The sequence below is a fragment of the Centroberyx gerrardi genome, chromosome 3 (assembly GCF_048128805.1).
Source record: "Centroberyx gerrardi isolate f3 chromosome 3, fCenGer3.hap1.cur.20231027, whole genome shotgun sequence".
In the NCBI taxonomy this organism is placed as follows: domain Eukaryota; kingdom Metazoa; phylum Chordata; class Actinopteri; order Beryciformes; family Berycidae; genus Centroberyx; species Centroberyx gerrardi.
In genome coordinates, this window is record NC_135999.1 from 1,932,490 (window position 1) to 1,953,131 (window position 20,642).

Consider the following 20,642-nt stretch of genomic DNA (forward strand, 5'->3'; position numbering starts at 1 on the left):
CTCATCTGACCACGGCCGAGGGTCCGGATGAAGATCGATCAGTAAATGGAGAGTTTTTCATTGATCTCTCTCTTCTCCGCCTCGGTCTGATGCAACGCCACATTACTGCAGCATGTCTCTATTGCTTTTACACTCACAGGTGAATAATATCCCAAGATCCCTGAACTTCTCTTCTTGGTGCAGGTTGAGGCAGAGAGACACACACACACACACACACACACACAAATGGCACCACTGCCATAATACCCCTCCCTGGTCCCTGCTGACCTTTCCAGAAGCTTCTCAGTGTTTCCAGCAGCTCTTCCAGTGTGACTGGTGGCAGAAAACACGTCCTAACACGCCGGCTCCAACACACGCCTTATTTTTATTGTTCAGGTGAAGGAAAAATGTTTAGAGGCGTTAATGCAGAACAAGGTCTGTGCATGAAAACCAACGAGGGTGAAAACCTTCTTCTTCTATCATCAGGCCTGACTGGTCCAAACAAATCCGGGGACTGGTTCCAGTAGCCGGCCCAGCTGTGTTAAGTGAGGAGCGGGAGCTTTATACTCTGAACTGAATCAGCAGTGAGAGCAAATACTTACAATAAAATAAGAAGAAAGTTAAGTGAGGTGAGCTGGCAGAACAGCATCCTTCCACATGGTCGGGATTTGCCACAGAGGAAAATACAGAACATTTAGACGATCACTAGAAAGAATTTGAAAGTTAAATTAGTTCACTTTGATAACTTACCTCTCACTATCTGTTAACTGTGTTTTGTTTTGTTTTTTAATATTTACTTGCTTCGTTTTGACGGTGATGGATTGACTTAATTTGTTGTTGTTGCATTCTTGGTTGCTTTGCCTAAATCATCCTTCAAAATAATTTGCACCGTCCTAAAGTTGTAAACCCCACTGATTTGACACTTCCAGTGAATCAAAAGAAATACCAATAATTATTTGCGAATATTATTTTCCCCAGTTCTGATGCTGGATTTTACTGCTTTGAAATGTCAGAGTGTCAACATGGAATAAAAAGAAAATTCTGTTACTTCTGTGAGAATATATGTAAAATATTACTGTAATTTGCTAGCAAATATGAGTGCTGTATAATGCAGAGGCTGTATTTTTCACCAACTGTATTTTTCTCATCACAGAAACATCACACACACTGTGTGAGCCTCAATATCACAGCAACATCAACATTTTTTTTTTCATATCTGCCATATTGCACCAACCCAACAAATTAATTTTTCTAGATTTCAGCTTTGCAAATTTGTGAGTGAGTGAATTAGTGACAGAAAATATTTGATGATTGTTCATAATATGCTTATCTACCTTTTTTTTTACCAATATTTCTACATTCCAAGGGATTCTCTACATTGTTGTCGTGGGTGCCAGACACCCACAGCACCCATTGATATTCCACCCAAGCCTTCAGCGTGTTCATGTGGGCCTTCCTGAAACTAACCAGCTACCATCTGGCCTCACACACACACACACACACACACACACACACACACACACAGCGAGGACAGGGCTCAGAGACAATGGTCACATCGATGCGCGAGTTCGAGCCCCACGGCTGAACAAGATGACAACGAGCCGCTTTGTGTCCCGGCCTCGCTCGCTGGAGCGGGCTAAGCCCATCGCTTCCACCCTGCTGCTCCACAACAATCACACACACATTCAGCTCAATCTGTGTTTAGACAGCGGCACGCCGTGCGGTGTGTTGTCTCCATACTCTTAAAACTTGTATGTGGAACGGCACAATGCCTGTGACATTAAAGTTAAGCCTGTCAGCTTTAATTTGAGGGAATTTCAGTTAGATAACTACAGCCCTTTTTATTTGACCGGTTCAGCGGTTCTCAACCTTTTTGGCTCATGAGCCCTTAAAACTAAGAATTATCAGAGGAGGCCTAGGGGCTGAAAACTGTTCAGTAGAGGTTAGACATAGACATGATAATAAATTTGTATAGCGGAAATACTATAGATCATCTCACAAACCCGCCAAAATTATCTTGCGACCGCCTGGAGGGTCCCAATCCCCAGGTTGAGAACCACTGGTCTAGTTCACAGTGACAGTCTTGAAGATGAAGATGACTGTCAGTCTTCTCTCTCAGTAAACTGACTGGAGGTCAGTTCTGCACTGAACTGATCCAGGAACAGATGGTGCTGAGCAGTCAGCAGTATGGCAGCATGGCTGTGTGTAGAGATCAAGACAAACACGCTCTGGCCTGGTGGAATATCATTTTGACACACACACACACACACACACACACACACACACACACACACAGATTCTGGCATACCGCACTTCCCACTCCTGCTGCCTCTCCAGTTTCCTGTCGTTCAGACTCTGCCGACCTCTCTCACCTCTCTCTGTTTCCAATACAGAATAAATAAATCTGTCCTACAGATCATCTGTGATAGTTAGCTGCTGTGCTACAATGAGTTTTAGTTCCATTCTGGACTATAGCGCTCATCACTTAAATACTTGTACATTAATCAGACATGTGTGGCTTGCTCAAAGAGTTTTCTACAACCCTGAAGCCTTTTGACATCTGGAGAGAGACATCAAACCAAACACATGCATAAAATATTACAGAACATAAGAACAACAGAATGTAAGAGGTGTCAAAATCTACCAATCATGACAAAACTTTGCAATGTGTTTTTCCATCATGATGGCCGAGTACAGCCACAGAGGTCCCAGACCGGATCTGACTCCAGGACCTCAGGGGTAAATGGAGAGATGAATTTAGAAAGAAATGACCGGGACTCCTGGTGTCTTCATTTATTCTTAAAATGCGACAGAAGCAAACAGGCGAACACGTTTCAGCCCTCAGACATCATCAGTGTCTGATTACACTGGGAGGAGGTGAGACATATAAGCTGTCTGTCAATCAATCAATCAATCAATCAATCAAGTATTCAAATACATCCTTGAGTACTTCACCCTAGAAAACTATTACATCATATACAACAAAAAAAAATCCTACATACATAATACATTTCATGATGAAAAAAGTACCATGTAAAAAAAATTCTGATGAGCCCCATGTAAAAAAAAAAAACATCTCTATAATATGAATATGACAATTTACCCAAATCTACATATCGACTAGCCTCAACTCACAGAGAATATCAACTTTCTTTTGAACCTCATTCAGTCTCCCTGAACACAACAGGGCAAAAATGATAGAATACCATAGAATATATCATATTTCCATATTCATACTCATATACATAGTAATATTCAGAGGTCTACCTGAACCTCCACTCTGGGACAGGGTGCAGGGTGCCCCAGGAGGGCCTGTTGATTGGTTAGTTAAGGTTACCTGCCTGTTGATTGATTAGTTAAGGTTACCTGCCTGTTGATTGGTTACTTAAGGTTACCTACCTGTTGATTGGTTAGTTAAGGTTACCTGCCTGTTGATTGGTTAGTTAAGGTTACCTGCCTGTTGATTGGTTGGTTAAGGTTACCTGCCTGTTGATTGGTTAGTTAAGGTTATCTGCCTGTTGATTGGTTGGTAATAATGAGTGTCACATTAGTATCAGGATCAAAAGCACAGATCAATGTAAATCTGAAATGATGCTGCATCCTCTGAATACATGACGAGTATCAGACAACATGTGGGAAACGGTTCTCTCTCTCTCTCTCTCTCTCTCTCTCTCTCTCTCTCTCTCTCTCTCTCTCACACACACACACACACACACACACACACACACACACACACGCAGGGCTACAGATGTGGACGGCCAGGCTTGCCTTTGTTCCTCTAGATGCAAAATAAATAAATGCTGATGTTAACATGGAAACATCCTCAGACAGCCCATAATATCCTCCCGTCACGCGCGCGCCTGGCTCTGCTCGCATCTCGGCCGCGCGGTGGGGGGAAGACGGTAATAATCCTCTTACCTGGGCACGCAGCTCGGGGAGGACCGGTCTATTTCCCAGGTTGCAAAAAGGTTCATCGGCACCGGGATGCGGCCGTCCGACCCGCCGGGATTCGCGCCCACGCCGGATCCCGCCGTGTCCGCCGGGCTCGGGAAAACGGCCCGGACTCCTCCTCTCTCCACAGCCGCCGCCATCGTCGCGTCTCCCGGCAGCAGCGTCGGTGAGATGCCGGCTGGTCCCCGGTCTCAGGCGCTGTCAGCCCGGAGCGGAGCGGGGCTGGGGCGGGGCGGGGCTGCGTGGAAACAGCGTGGACTGAACGGTGGTGATGTTAGCGCGAGGAACACTGGAGAGGCTTTACGCACATCCAAAATACACAATACACAAAAACAGCAATCACGTTAAGAAAAGATGAATGTCCGCTCACCTCTTCGTTTGATGTTACACTGGTCAGTTAATATGCCAGTAATATAATCTATAAACACAGACTACTGTTGATGGTTTATGATGGGAGGAGAGCCTGAACCTGACTGAATTTGTGAAATTAAATTCTGACAGGTGTGACTGACTGTCCGAAGAGAACCTGTTCTTAAATGTGTCAGTCTGAGGAAAAACGACCCTCATCAATACACATTTAAAGCAAAACAACATCAATGACACTTTAATCTTTATGATCACCCACTGCTGCCAATTCAAACCTCTACTGCCATCTGGTGGTTGAACTGCTGCAGTACAGGTTTTGAAGGCCAGGTGGGGGTTTTATGGTCTATGGCTGGACCAGGAGACCATGGAGATCTCAGAATGGGTTCTCCTGATATGTTCTGTATCATCAGGCTCAACGGGCCCGGGTCTTGCATTTATTATTATGAACCCTGACTCCTCAATGTCATGAAGCTGTATTCAGACGGTAGGGTTATGGTAACGGGTGACAGTAATAGTTTCTGTACTTCAGTGTCTGCTGGGTGGGTTTCTCTCTGTCTTCTTCTTCCTTTTCACAACATCCTTCACATGTAAACTGCCTCCTGCTTGTGGATTTAACTGTAATCTGGAACAAGCTCTCCCATTCTGTAATACATTGATATACAGTATATTCAAATAAATACGTGGATATATGCACAAATATTTCTAAAAAATACATACAATCATAGGCTATTATCCACATATATGGACATATTTCAAAATATATTACAAAACTGTATTTAGATAGTTGATTTTTGGCTGTTTCCTCATTTTAACACTATATATGGGTTATAAACACTATATTCTCTACTATATACTCTACTTTCTTACTATATTTTACACATATGTGGAAAACCCTTTAGAATAATAAATGTTTATTAACAAGCTATGAGTGAAGGATGAATTAAATGATAAAAAGTTACTTGTATTATAAATATTTTTAACTGAGTAATACATCATTAGTTAAAATTGACATCATGGATTCATAAGTGCAGAATAGTATTGCTGTATTGCTGTAAATTAAATTGTATTGCTGTAAATTAGTACTCAGATTTGAGATATTCTCTAAAGTGCAGCAGCTGTTCTCCATCAGACCGGTCATTAGTATTCACCTCCTGCATTCCTGTCAGTGCAGAGTCAGCTGCATACTTTACACCAGATGGTGTAATAATTATGTGACACAAACCGAGACTAAAACCTCCCTCCTTGTGAAAAAACACTGGAAAGCAGCTCATCAATTCGTGGATCAACTAATAAAAACAAATCAACATGACTAGATATTTGCTGATTGAACTTATTGTATTAAGTTGAGTTTTATTACAGTAGAGCAGCTAATGAGCTTTGACCTAACTGTTCCCTACTATTCCAGTCAACTTACAATTTGAATTTTATATTTTTAAGTTGCAATGATGTAATATTTGTTGCTCAGCATGGTTTCAAATCAAGCTGTCAGGTGACACATGTAATGTTAGTAATTGTGTCTTAATCATGTGCTGTTGGTCATAACCTACGCCATTTCCCAGATAATTAGTCCTATAGTCTAAATTGATTAATTGATCTAGTTGTCTTTTGCTGCTTGGATATGGATTATTTTGGCCAAACTCTCTGCCAAAATCCCTATTTGTAATCACATGTTGCATGTAAATTATGTTCTGCCTGTAATGTTTTCATTTGTGCATGCATTTTTTTTTTACACTTTTACAAAAGTTGATATGCAACTGTAAGCCTTTTTTATGGATTCACAAATGTGAATCTAATTATACAAAACTTGTATTTTACAGATTCACATTTGGATTTATTTGTTCAAATCTTTTATACACATTAGCTAATGTTCATATACAACTACAAGTTGCAAAACATTTGTGAAACTCATTTAATGGGGTTGTATTTATTTGTACAAAACCTTTACACACATTCACAAGTGTTGAAACATTTGTGAACGTCGCTGTACAGAAAATATTTTGCATCCATTTGAGCCCGTACAAAACCGCCCGACATGTTTTATGTGCAAACAAGCTGGCGGCCAGTGGCTCCAGAGGATAATGATGATGATGATGATGATGATGATGATGCTAAGACAGGGAGCAGGAGAGAGAGAGACGGGACAGAGCTGAAGGATATGACATGTATTGCAATACGTTATTAATGTTTTGTGGCCTATGTGTAAATTATTGCGTTTTTAAGTGCTAAATCGTTGCCCACATAAGTGATATGCAACAGTGCATTGACTTTGCAGTGTCATCAATTTTGTACTGACTTTGTACTCTGTACGAATCTCATTTGTTGCTATTGTTTTTGTTACTGAGCAGAGTCTGTCAGTCGGTTTTATTAGTTATTGATGAGGCAGAGCCAGCTAGACAGCTGCAGCTGGGACCAGCGGCACTGGAAACGCATTAGAAGGATGCAAACTACATATTTTAATACCACTTCTACTGCCATTACTACTAGTACCACCAACAGTACAGTGATTTTAATTATTATTGAATAAATTCAAAACGCAGAAAAAGAAAAAATACAATAATGTAAGTATTCCCTGCTGTTCTGCAGTGTACCAACTGGCCTACATTTGAAAAGGCCAAAACAAGAGGTTGGACACCCTTAGTTTGTCAAAATATCGCTGAACTACCCCGGAGGACTCCTGTCTAATACTAAGTAGGGGAGAAGGCAGTAAGTTGCACCTTTGGCTAAGATGAACCGCCCTTTGTTTCTAGGCAACCATACACAAAATGAATAATGTGATCATAGATTTAGGAAGAGCAATTCAGTTCGCTGAATCTGTGATAGAGGATGAAGTGGTGAGAGGTCAAGTATTGTGATTTTTGCTTTCAGGCGATTTCATCATGGTATAATCGTACATCAAGATACAATAATCTAATAATTGCAATAATTGTATCTAAATGGAAGTAGATATGTTGAGGCTTTATTAGTTTAAGGCTTTGTACGGTACAATATGAGGTCATAATAGGTATTACTGTGGCCCTGACTTCCTGTGTGAAAACAGTGGCTGTGGGGTAAAATGTAATAGTTATGCACACATTGAATAGGTGGATAAAGAGAGTAAAGTCTGCACAGTAGGAACTCCATTTATACACCTTTATTAGATTTTGATCCTTCATGGATCTTCGTCAGGTCTTTCTGAATGGAGATCCAGGTGTGCGGGCTCTACTCTCTTTATCTACTGTGGGGTAAAATGTGCCACTAGCCCAGGGGCAAGTTGAGCCAATGGCTTAGCTTACCCCAATCTAATTTAAATTCTATTAAAATGCAGTTAAAGGGAAAAGTCCACCCTCAGACACTCTCAAACTATATATATGAGCAATATGTGATGTTTAATGCATTCCAGGAGTTATTTTGTGATGAAGTGTTGTAATTTACCTTTTTGTTTTATCCACTTTCCCTCAACCTGCCTGGTCTACTTCTACATTTCCCAGAATGCCTTTCGACAACCCCCCGGTCAACTCGCCTGGACTTATTGTATCTAGCCACTGGTTTTACGTGTAGGTGGAGAGAGAGCGATAATGATAGCGATAGCATAAGTAATGGCAAGGGAGCGAGAGTCATGCCCCATACTCAGAACGCAACCTGTCTCTCTGCTGCAGTGCATTCTGGTCTCTCTCCTGCTCCTGCAGTGCATTCTGGTCTCTCTCCTGCTCCTGCAGTGCATTCTGGTCTCTCTCCTGCTCCTGTGGTGGAGAAATTGGTCTCTCTCCTCTTCTCCGATGGATTTCTCCCTGTATGATTGTTGAACGTCTCTTGGTGCAAAATGGCGGCTCTAGAAGGAAGCCCTCAATTTGCCCCATCCATATGCAATTTACCCTGGAGGAAGGAAACTTTTTTAATGCGTCATACTTCTAAAACTGTATTAGCTATACAGAAAATGTTTGAATTTCCATAATTGTCCACCAACCTTAAGTTAACAACACAAAATGTAAAAAGTGGCTCATTTAACCCCATTCTCCCCTTATACTAATACTATTAATACATTAGTTATCAAACTGCAATGAAAGAATAGTTCAGTTCAATCTGACATAATTTGAGCACATTGAGTGCACATACAACAAATTTTACACTTGCTTTTTCATTTGAGTATTCAAAGTTTGAGATGATTTAGCTGGGAGAAACATATGATGGTATCCCTCCCAAAAAAAGATAAAAGAAAAGAAAAACAAACAGCATGAAAACTCCTGCGCTAAAAATGTGTCCTACTCCGGCCCTGGTTGTCATTATTATTTTCACAAAACAAAATAAACCAGCCCAAAACACCAATAAATAAAACATCCATAACACATTTATTTGTTCATCATGTTGTATAAAAATAGTAATATATCATCAAATTCCCCCTGTCTTGTCCCTTCCTTGTTCTCGTTCGTTGTCACTGTCACATTCCAGCTCTTCTGGTATGGTGGTGAAGTCCTGGATCACGACTTGAGGCGGCGAGGGCAGAGGCAGGGGGATCGCCGCCGGCGCCGCCCGGACATCAGCAACGGAGTTCTTTTGCGTCTCGACCCCGTGACCCGGAGAAGGAGCCTCGTGAAGCTTCCTGTACTGCGCCAGACTGCAACTTTTCACCACTATGGCTATCACGTTCTTCCCCATCATAATCCCGGAGACACGGCTGTCGCTGTAAAACAGCATGTTTCCCCCCCGAATACAGAGAGTGATGATGTTGATGGTGGCGAGACTAAGGATGGGGTAGAGCATCATTTTGTGCGGGACGATGTTCACCCCCTGCATGCTGATCTCGCTCAGCGACACGCACGGCAGCACCAGGAGGAGGATGTAGCAGTAGAAGAACATCAGTCCTTCCACCCACAGCGGGAGTCCTTTCCTCTGAAGCTCCCACAAGTTGGCCTGCACATCCAGAACATCCAGCAGGTCCACCACCACCCAGAAGAGACGACTCCTTATCTCCTCTCTCTTCTTATACGGCCGCACGTACTCCATATGATCTATCGCCGCCAGCGTTACGAACACAACGGGCATGCAGACAGACAGCAGTAAGGTGAGAGCTCTCCTCGCCACACCTGCGTCCGTCGCCTCCGCGTCCTCATCCGCATCCTGAGCCTTGTAGTTCTGATAAACAAAGTAGACCTTGATCTCCAGGATGAAGATGTAGAAGAACCAGAGGATCATGGCGTAGCCTCTCTTGGCCGTGCGAACCTCCGTCCCGACCCAGACGGCGACGTAGCGCAGCACGATGAGGAAACACGCGTCGCCCGCCAGTACCGTAACGCACACGCCGATCTTCCTGGGCCCCTGGTTCTGCTCCACCAGGTAGGCATCCATCAGCGCCAGGCTGCCCACGATCAGGACGGCCGACAGGCAGACATGGGGCTTGTTGGCAGGTTGTGGGGGAACCATGCTGGGATCTACGAGACAAACTACAGGCAGGGAACAGAAGTCAACAGCTGGAGGTGCTTTAGCTCTAAAAACAGGAGAGGGAAAAAACAGGAATGTCCCTTTGTGTGTTCCCCTTCCTGAGTGTGAGCCTTCAGTTCCCTCTCAGGCAGGAAAGTCATTAAATGTGTAGAAGGATAATGAGCTGATCCAATAATCCAACCTCTAATTGGTTCCCTTGGATGTGGTGGCAGTTCTCGTCCTGTGAGGTTAGTAATTGTCCAAACTCAGGTACAATAGAATAGAGATAACAATGCAATATAATCTCATACTCTCCATTCATGAGGCATAAAAGTATACGTGCCAAAACTAGAGGAATGTATACAGTGTATTTAGTTCTAGTTTTAGTATTCAGCCCAGACAAGGCTTTGTGTATATATCAGTTATTTATTTTAGTTCTGAGCACATGTTATATTTTAGATATGAGATGACTGACTGAGGTCCTGCAATATATTTCCCATTCAAAATGTCTTGTGAGCTTAAATGAAAAAGAAATGGGCCCTGTGAAGCACTTACAATCTCCTCTCCAGTCATAATCAATCATAGTAATTGAAAGCATTAAATTTCCACTGTGATGCCAGTAGGAATGTTTTAGACTCTGGCATTTCTTCCAGTCTTAATGAAGAAAAATAATGAGGGGAATCTATCAAAAGGGAGCTTCATATTATTTTTGATTTGATGATTTCAGCTTCTCTTTTTCAGTTGACAAAAAGCAGTTACAGTTTCATTTTTGTCATTGCTTTGACCTACAAAAAAAATCTGCCGTTCCTGTCGATGTGTCTGGAGAGGAAATAGAGCCGGGGTGCGCAACGAGAGAGAAAAGTTTCTCTTTTAAAGTTCAGTCCCTGGAAATCCGCTGCTCATCCTTTGCTGGCATTTACTTCAAAAGAATCCAGAAGATCCTGACAACCAAACTGATGAATCAAAGCGGAAAGGACGAGGGGAAGTGGACTCGCTATCGACCCACTTGACAAACGCTGTCTCCGTCTGCGGTTCATTTCAGCGCTGCAAAGTCCTAAGTGCCATCATCACCTCCTGCTTGTGTTCCCTCCGCAGCGAACAGGAGGCGGGAGCGTCATCAATCCCAAACTCCTCCCGTCCCGGTCTTTACTCCGGAGAGCCGTCCTCGTCCGCTCGCTTCAGCTGCAGGCGGTGCTTTCTCAAACTGCCTCTGCAAGAATCCTTCATCCTGCTCTCTCGCCTCGTCTCTCCTCCCCTCTGTGCTTGTGTGTGTTCAGCCGTTTGATACCGAGCGGGCACGCTCAGCAACACACAGCTGCAGAGAGAGAGAGAGAGAGAGAGAGAGAGAGAGAGAGAAAAGATAAGAGAGAGGAGGACAGAGGAAAGGAAAGCTCTGCTCATGCATGCTCCACCTCTTTCCATCAAGTTTTTCATGTTTTTTTTCTCAGCCTTGCCAGGTTGGCCCTCAGAAAGCAACCAACCCATTATAGCCAAGTCCCTTTCAATGGCACTCACACACACACACACACACACACACACACACTTCCTCATATAGCATCTAATACTAGCAGTGATCGAGTTTGAAACTGGATTCTCCCACAAGCCCCGGGAAACGTCACTGTTTATTTTTCTGCCTCCTACTTCGCTGAGTAAATTCGATTCGAATGAATATACAAACTCTGGGTAAATGAAAAAAGACAAAGATAAAAATTGATGAAAAATTTGAATCAAGACTTAATTCTGTTTTGAAAGCAGTGTGCTCATTACACCAGATGGAGTCGATGAAGCCTTTACAACTTCTCAGCTGGAACGTTCTGCTTGTTTTTTTTGTCTGCAGCTTCGCTTCACAGCAAACACGACAAACACACGACAAACACACGACAAACACACGACAAACACACGACAAACACACGAGTGTTTTGATGATTTTCATGTTGATTCGTTGTCATCTGCAGCAACTTCCTTGTTCCTGCAACACGTGACCACCAGTGCCGAGCCAGGTCTGACTGGTTTGAATGACGACGACAGCCCATAGTGTTGCCGCCCTTTTCTATCTGACTTTAGGGTTTAAATTTCTCCAGACTTCTGTTGTTTTACATGGAGATGTGTCTATGTGAGTTTAGGGTTAGGATGAACTCAGTCTTTGGGCCAGTAAGACGAGCTGGTTAGGTTAGACTGCTGGCTCAGGCCTTGAGCCTCATACATACAGCTCTGAACCTGGTCAGATCATTTGCTGTGCATTACATTACATTATTGGCTTCCATCCACCATCCTCTCTCTCTCCTCCCCCTCCTCTCTCTCCTCCCCATCCTCTCTCTCCTCCCCATCCTCTCTCTCCTCCCCATCCTCTCTCTCCTCCCCATCCTCTCTCTCCTCCCCATCCCCTCTCCTCCCCCTCCTCTCTCCTCCCCCTCCTCTCTCTTCCCCATCCTCTCTCTTCCCCCTCCTCTCTCTCCTCCCCATCCTCTCTCTCCTCCCCCTCCTCTCTCCTCCCCATCCTCTCTCCTCCCCATCCTCTCTCTCCTCCCCCTCCTCTCTTCTCCCCATCCTCTCTCTCCTCCCCCTCCTCTCTTCTCCCCATCCTCTCTCCTCCCCATCCTCTCTCTCCTCCCCCTCCTCTCTCTTCCCCATCCTCTCTCTCCTCCCCCTCCTCTCTTCTCCCCATCCTCTCTCCTCCCCATCCTCTCTCTCCTCCCCCTCCTCTCTCTTCCCCATCCTCTCTCTCCTCCCCCTCCTCTCTTCTCCCCATCCTCTCTCCTCCCCATCCTCTCTCTCCTCCCCCTCCTCTCTCTTCCCCATCCTCTCTCTCCTCCCCATCCTCTCTCTCCTCCCCATCCTCTCTCTCCTCCCCCTCCTCTCTCCTCCCCATCCTCTCTCTCCTCCCCATCCTCTCTCTCCTCCCCATCCCCCTCTCTCCTCCCCATCCTCTCTCTCCTCCCCCTCCTCTCTCCTCCCCATCCTCTCTCTCCTCCCCATCCTCTCTCTCTCCTCCCCATCCTCTCTCTCCTCCCCATCCCCTCTCTCTCCTCCCCCTCCTCTCTCCTCCCCATCCTCTCTCTCCTCCCCCTCCTCTCTCCTCCCCCTCCTCTCTCCTCCCCATCCTCTCTCTCCTCCCCATCCTCTCTCTCTCCTCCCCATCCTCTCTCTCCTCCCCATCCCCTCTCTCTCCTCCCCCTCCTCTCTCCTCCCCATCCTCTCTCTCCTCCCCCTCCTCTCTCCTCCCCCTCCTCTCTCCTCCCCATCCTCTCTCTCCTCCCCATCCTCTCTCTCTCCTCCCCATCCTCTCTCTCTCCTCCCCATCCTCTCTCTCTTCTCCCCCTCCTCTCTCTCCTCCCCATCCTCTCTCTTCTCCCCCTCCTCTCTCTCTTCTCCCCCTCCTCTCTCTCCTCCCCCTCCCCTCTCTCTCCTCCCCCTCCTCTCTCTCCTCCCCATCCTCTCACCCCCACCCATCCTCTGGAGCCCAAACGGGACGGCTCAGAGACGCATCAATTCCTCTGATGCCAGCTGAGTGCACAGCAGGGAGAGTTGGAGGATGCAGCCCAGGATACAAATTATATTACATGTATATTTACATTACATTTACACAGCGTTTTAGGGAATGGCCTGAACACTGAGAAAAAAAAATAATTTCTGATATCTGTTGTAGTTCCACTCTGCCTGGAAGAGGCAAAAAGCAAAATTCATGCAAAATAATGAGTGTCAAATTAAAACTCCATTGTTAGGAAATTGGTGTTAATTTATTTTTTATTTCACCTCAATTTATTTAATCACAAGGTTAAATCAATATGCTTATTATTGTTTTTATTACAAATTATTTCAGGTTATTGTTTTATTAAATGAATAGACGAAATTTGAACAAAGAGACCAGCAGCATTAGCCAGTGAAGATCAGATTAGGGTTTCCTGACGAAGGGCAAGTGACATGAAATTAAACATATTTGAGAAGCTAAACACCAAATTTAAAATAGAGATATAGATATTTACACCTTTAAATACAATCTGTTATGAACTTTGCGATGCCCTCCGGCTCCACCGGAGAGCTTGAGCGCCTCGACCAGCGAGCAGCAGGCTGCCAGGAGAAGAGGGCCTGCACTGCCTATGCAACTTGACCTTTATTCTTTTTATCCATTTTAATTATTTATTTATTCTCTCTTCTTATACACTTTATTATCTCTTTTTAGTTGTTTTTTTGTATTTTTTATATTATATTCTGTATTTCTTATCAAATATCATATACCTTGTGTAAAGCACTTTGAATTGCCTTTGTGTTCAAAATGTGCTAAATGAACTTCCTTTCCCTTGCCTGCCAGAAGGAGCAGGCAGGGCACCCTGGTTCTGCATCTCCAGACTCAAACCCAGGCGACATCTCAGGCCGACAGGACGACCGCACCACCTGTTCATCACCTTCCCCTCATCCTCGCCACGGCCTGAACCTCTTACCTGTCCCGCACCGAGGCACCGGACCTCCCCGGCTCCCTACTCACTCTTACCTGCCCCCGCACCGAGGCACCGGACCCCCCCGGCTCCCTACTCACTCTTACCTGCCCCGCACCGAGGCACCGGACCTCCCTGGCGCCCTACTCACTCTTACCTGTCCCGCACCAAGGCACCGGACCCCCCCCCAGCTCCCTACTCACTCTTACCTGCCCCGCACCAAGGCACCGGACCCCCCCGGCTCCCTACTCACTCTTACCTGTCCCGCACCAAGGCACCGGACCCCCCCGGCTCCCTATTCACTCTTACCTGTCCCGCACCAAGGCACCGGACCCCCCCGGACCCCCCCGGCTCCCTACTCACTCTTACCTGTCCCGCACCAAGGCACCGGACCCCCCCAGCTCCCTACTCACTCTTACCTGCCCCGCACCGAGGCACCGGACCCCCCCGGACCCCCCCGGACCCCCCCGGCTCCCTACTCACTCTTACCTGTCCCGCACCGAGGCACCGGACCCCCCCGGCTCCCTACTCACTCTCACCTGTCCCGCACCGAGGCACCGGACCCCCCCGGCTCCCTACTCACTCTCACCTGTCCCGCACCGAGGCACCGGACCCCCCCGGCTCCCTACTCACTCTCACCTGTCCCGCACCGAGGCACCGGACCCCCCCGGCTCCCTACTCACTCTCACCTGTCCCGCACCGAGGCACCGGACCCCCCCGGCTCCCTACTCACTCTCACCTGTCCCGCACCGAGGCACCGGACCCCCCCGGCTCCCTACTCACTCTCACCTGTCCCGCACCGAGGCACCGGACCCCCCCGGCTCCCTACTCACTCTCACCTGTCCCGCACCGAGGCACCGGACCCCCCCGGCTCCCTACTCACTCTTACCTGTCCCGCACCGAGGCACCGGACCCCTCCGGCTCCCTACTCACTCTCACCTGTCCCGCACCGAGGCACCGGACCCCCCCGGCTCCCTACTCACTCTCACCTGTCCCGCACCGAGGCACCGGACCCCCCCGGCTCCCTACTCACTCTCACCTGTCCCGCACCGAGGCACCGGACCCCTCCGGCTCCCTACTCACTCTCACCTGTCCCGCACCGAGGCACCGGACCCCCCCGGCTCCCTACTCACTCTCACCTGTCCCGCACCGAGGCACCGGACCCCCCCGGCTCCCTACTCACTCTCACCTGTCCCGCACCGAGGCACCGGACCCCCCCGGCTCCCTACTCACTCCTCCACACTCCGCCAGCCTGCTTAAGGACTTTTGTGTTTCTTATTAAATAATTAGGCAAAAAAAGTCAGACTTGTTTTTTATATATTGGCAGAATCTACTTTGTCAAAGTCCTGTCTCCCACCTTTTTTTTTTTGCCAATTTACGATTATTGGTAAACGTATTATTTTCTTCGTTCCATTGGAATAAGTTTCCTGATGTCACTGTTACACTTGTTCAACCTGAAAGGGTTAATAAACATAAAGAAAGAGATTCACCTAACCACAATTCAGCAACATGACTTTTTTCTATATTGTCAGAATCTGCTTTGTTCGCGTTTATGTGCTAGAAGTGATTTTCAGACTGTTCCTCCAGACAATGGCAGTAAATGGAGAGAGAAAAAAAAAAAACACAATTCTCCAGTCTGCTCTACCGGAGCAACAGATCACAGAATCACTGATTTTGGGGTTTTATCATGGAGGAAGAGACACAACCCAAGATACTGCCAACATCACTTTACAGTTTTTTACAATTGCTAGCAACCTTTTATCAGTTCTGTAGTCACATTTTCATAACTCTTAACACAGTTAGCACAACATCGGTCTGTTGCGGGCCGTACCATTAACACATTTCTTGTTCCTTTGACACAAAATGCATTCAGTGAACACATTTTAAAAACTCTTGAATTTCTTTTACACACAAGCTCAACCAAGACCAAAACTATGGATTTTTACTGCCAAATTTACAAATGCTTGCACACTGTATGTCAGAACAGATAACCTCATGTTCTAAACCTAATTTATAGGCTACAGTTGAAGTGAACAGCAGTTCATATTGTATACTGAAACACAAATATATGTCCTATATTTTTTTTATTGCTATTACGTAAAAAACAGCTGATTGAAGTTATGCAAATAGACCAATCACAGCTGAACACTGCCAGGGGTGGATAAGGCACGTCAAAAGATACTTCCCATGGTGCATAGCCAGAGAAAATATAAGGAGTGATGTGGACGAGAACATGTGGCCAAATGCAGAAGACCGGGTAGATTAGAAAAGGACTGTGTATTTTTCTTTTTTTTTCTTCTGTGCCTTTTTCTGTTTGTATATTTTATTTTTACACAACTGTAACCAGCAGCTATATTGCAGATTTTTGTTGATCTCTTGCAGTAATTTCCTATTGCAAATACTGTAAAGCCTTTACTGCAGCAATTCTGTCACTTACTGTATTCCTTTTTCATATACTGTACATTCTATAAAGTAAAGATGTGTCATTCACTTTTGATATAGAATGTTTGCAAAAAACAAGATAAAAATGCATACATTTACTACACTCAACAAAAGAAAAATGTAGAGTGACTTCAAAAGAAACTGCAGTGCGAAAAACAATTGACTATCAATATACTGTCTATTGTATAAGGGTAGAACTGACATATGTAAAGTGATGCATTGTCTGTAATACCATCTGCTGTTAGTATTTTGTATGTCATTGTGCTGTGATTGACTAAATGTTCCTGTTGGAAGAAAACATGTGCTAGTGTTTTGAAAGAATTATTTGATTTTGAGACATGTTTGCAGTGTTTTGGTAGAGTTAGTGTATTTTGACAAAGTATTCTTGCATTTTGAAAATTAGTGTTGGTGTTTAGTTTACAATATGTGATTTTGAGCATAAAATTAACTGTTTTGCCAACTGTGTGTTGTAGGTGAGTTGGTGTGTGAAGAGTTTAGAAAAAGTATTATAAGTATTGAAAAACGCTTGCTAGCGATCGTAAAAAACTGTAATATGAGACAGTGTTATAGCAGTACCTTTGTCACATGTCACCGCTCAGCCTTTCCTGTCTCACTCTACTTTGTACTGTCTAATAAAGGCAAAAATGCTCAAAAAGTAATCTTAAAAAAACATATATACATGAGTTGTCCTAACAGAGACTCCCTCCAGTCGGCTGTGGCCTGATGGGAACGCTCACCTGGATCTCCTATAAAAACACCCCCAGGCCGTCAGATTGGTGGAAATAGGTTGTGAGCTTGTACTGTATTTAGGTCTGGCCTATTTCTCCTTTAGCGTGAAATATTAGCCTGCTGGCAGGAAGGCTGTTACTGCTGACCCTTTTTCCGACCCCCCAGATAAAAGCACAGCTATCCAGCTGGTGTGAGACCAGACTCCCACCATGTGAGTGCATGATGGGTAATGAGCTCTCTCTTGATCAGTGAGAAAAAGCAAGATTGGACAGCTATGAGATAGGGATACTCTTGTTCTACATAGAAAATGTATGTATCAAGGAGACTTTGCATGTGTCTGCCTTGCCCTCCACAGTTATAGTCTTTTTCAGGGATGCTTCAGTGTTATGAGGCACAAAAGCTCTCATATTGAAAGCTGGTGGCTATTTTTACAGCAGTTTCTGGAGGGCTATGATTTTAGGATATGGGGGTTATTTTTGCAAATCAGTGGTTTACATGGACAATGTGTTGTGGACAGAGAGAAACTCTTGGTCGAAATATAGTTACAAATAATTCAGAGCATTGTGATTCCGGTTAAAAGAAAATAACTTCACAATATCTATCTGACGTCTGTCTGCTAAACCACACATCTACTTCACTGTGGAAGCTGCCAGTCATCTGTCAGCACTCTGAATAACCCGCAGCATCTGCTCGGCTCTAACTCTTAACCAGGCGTCACAAGGGAGAGATTCCCGCCACGCAAGGCAATCAGCCAGCCATTAGTGCAGTCAGGATTCCCTTGTTAGTTCAGTGAATATACAGGATCTACGAGCATCGTTAGTTAAATGTTGTACTCAGCTTGTTCTATTTGAGTTCTCGAGCCTGTTAATGTTATGCTGTAACTTTATTCACAAACAAATGAAGTGATGGCTGAAGTAAGCATGCAGATTGTGTGTTCATTTCTCTGCTTTTTCATCACAAAGACAAGAACCAGTGAAACTTTATTTTGTGTGCAACCATCTTGGGGGAAATGCATAATTTACATAGTTTGGGGATTCTGGATTCCTTCTGATGACTTGGATTGACAGCTACAGTTATGTCCAATCGAGGAGCAACAACAATGTGACTGGGGCCATCTACCGGCAAATATCAAAGAATCAGGGATCCACCGATACAGTCGCACACCAAAGTGGATTACTAAACTAGAAACAATTGTGTTTGTGATATGAAACTTCAACAAATCACTGTATGATGGTTAATTTTATACATTTTAGTAATTTCGGGGCATTTAAATCTCCATATACCCACTGTATGAATTAGTTTCTTGGCATATCCCTCTGAGACACACATATGTACACATTTCACCAGAGAGGTCAGGAGCAGACAGACTAATTTAGACTAATTTAATCAAAGTGTGACTGCAAGACAGGTCAAATTAGGTTAATACTAGCTGTGATTTGTCTCAGAATAGCAGCAGTGGTAGCTGCAGTGAAGTGAATGTTCTGATCTTAATGACCCAACTTTTATGTAGGCTAAGTTTTTATGGGAAGAACACATTAAAAAGTTATGAGAAGATGCTCCGGAAATGCATATGGATGAATCAAATTAGCCCAATTACTCTGTGCCTCTGATATTCTCTGGAGCATGACCATTTCTGAATCTGGCTCCAGATGTTCTTAAAAAGCGTAGCCTTTTTCGCCTGCTCTCCTTTCCTACTTGGCTATTGCTGAAGCTTGGGAAGTGCCAGCAGTGATGTGGGAAAAACTGGCCTCAGATCAGAGTTTAAACAGTTTGTAGTCATGCACTCACTGTACATTGACTGAGACTGGCACTGAACATCTGAGGTTTAACAGGTAAAAAATTAGCTCTGTAGGCTGTGGGGCAATGTCGTGTCAGGCTTTTCTCTCTGTCACATGACCTTTGCCTTTCATCTCCTTCTGTCTTTCTCCCATCTGGATAGCATTCGGTGAAGCAGACATGCCAAAAAATAATCTTTAAGAAAGCTATGCACAATCTGGAACCTGGAGAGATAGTAGGATTGCGATGCATTGTAGAGATTGTAGTTTTGGGCAAGTAAATGTGTTCATTTAGCAAGTCAATATGCAGAATAATGACGATAATTAATACAAAAAAAGAGCCGCTGCAGTTCCTCTCCAAAAAGACACAAATATGGGACAGACTGTTTGGAGCTTTTTGTGGAAGGATGCTAATTTGAATCCTCACTGTTGTCAGTTAGTCAAATCCACTGCACGTACACACACACACACATATACATACAAACATACATACAGATCCACACACTATGCATCCTGGATGTGGGTATTCAACTTTAAGGTGCTAAACTGCCTCTGGCAGCCACAGTCGGCTTCCTGTCCTTAGATCAAAACATATATTTCTCTTCTGGAGATTCTCCTGCTTGTCAAATGATGGGAGGTTTGTTCTCATGTCTGGGCTTCCACTGCCCTACTTCTTCTCTTTAAGCTCAGTTCTTGTGGTAAACAATACAGACATCATGAAATTAGAGAAATGTTGTAAGTTTAATTAAGACAAATTTTGAGAGAATTAATGTGAAATCAAATGAACGTAATTAAGAGTGAATTAAGTCTTCATTACATTTAAGGGGAAAAATGCAGGAAGGAAATGTACTTCATTTAAGCAGCAAAACAACTATTCAGCGATTGGACTCTTGAATTAAACATCAGCATGCTATTTATATCCGTAAAGATTAACAGCTCTATTCACTTCTTGGGAGAAATCGAGCTCATTAAGACTACAGGGTGTAGTGCGTCTTCCAACAGCCTCAAGCCGATTCTTCCTGATGCAAGAAGTCCGCACTTCTGCGCTTACTTCAAAGCAAGCAAGAGGGAAAGGAGATCGCTATTAGCATAAATTAGCATACCTACAGATGCACTCCACTTTCCAGCAGCTGTTAGTTTAAATACTCCTCATTGAGATGGGAGGGCCTCATGAGAGGGCCTTTCCCATCAGATCCTTGATATAGCATGCCTGCATTCTTATCCGGCAGTTAATGCAAAATTATTAATCTTATGATTTTTAAGTAGAATCTTACAGACACTAGGCAGTTTACATAACACAGTGTATAACCTTTTTGTTTTGTTTTTTTAATTCAAAACTTGTGTCATCCAGTTAGCTTACCACCAGCATCAACTGGGCCTTTGTACTTTAATGCTGTAGTGGCACTATACCAATAATGCTCATACGTATTGCCGGCTCACTTGAGTGGTTACAAATTGTTTAAATGTTTCGCCGATCAGGATGTGAAAATACTCGTACGAGTACATAAGTACTCTACGATTGGTGTACCGGACTCTTGCTCTAATGCTTTTCGCAAAAGTAAGAAGCATTCTC

The 20,642-nt window shown here is 44.5% G+C and overlaps 2 protein-coding genes across 2 annotated transcripts in view; both read right to left on the reverse strand.

Annotated features, from left to right (window-relative positions):
• LOC139913241 (phosphofurin acidic cluster sorting protein 1) overlaps positions 1-4,070 on the reverse strand; it is a 30,568-nt gene extending 26,498 nt beyond the window's left edge. Inside the window, exon 1 of the mRNA XM_078291731.1 lies at positions 3,898-4,070. Within this exon, the coding sequence (XP_078147857.1) occupies positions 3,898-4,070 (173 nt within the window). The remainder of the gene's footprint in view (positions 1-3,897) is intronic.
• A 4,591-nt stretch (positions 4,071-8,661) lies between these two features.
• Positions 8,662-9,693, reverse strand: LOC139913239 (transmembrane protein 121-like). Its single transcript, XM_071901217.2, has one exon. It carries the CDS (start codon positions 9,691-9,693, stop codon positions 8,662-8,664), a length of 1,032 nt encoding a protein of 343 aa, XP_071757318.2.
• Between the last annotated feature and the right edge of the window lie 10,949 nt (positions 9,694-20,642).

Bases quoted from the DNA above. Each gene is read 5' to 3' on its own strand.
- LOC139913239 (XM_071901217.2), bottom strand. From the start codon at position 9,693: ATGGTTCCCCCACAACCTGCCAACAAGCCCCATGTCTGCCTGTCGGCC.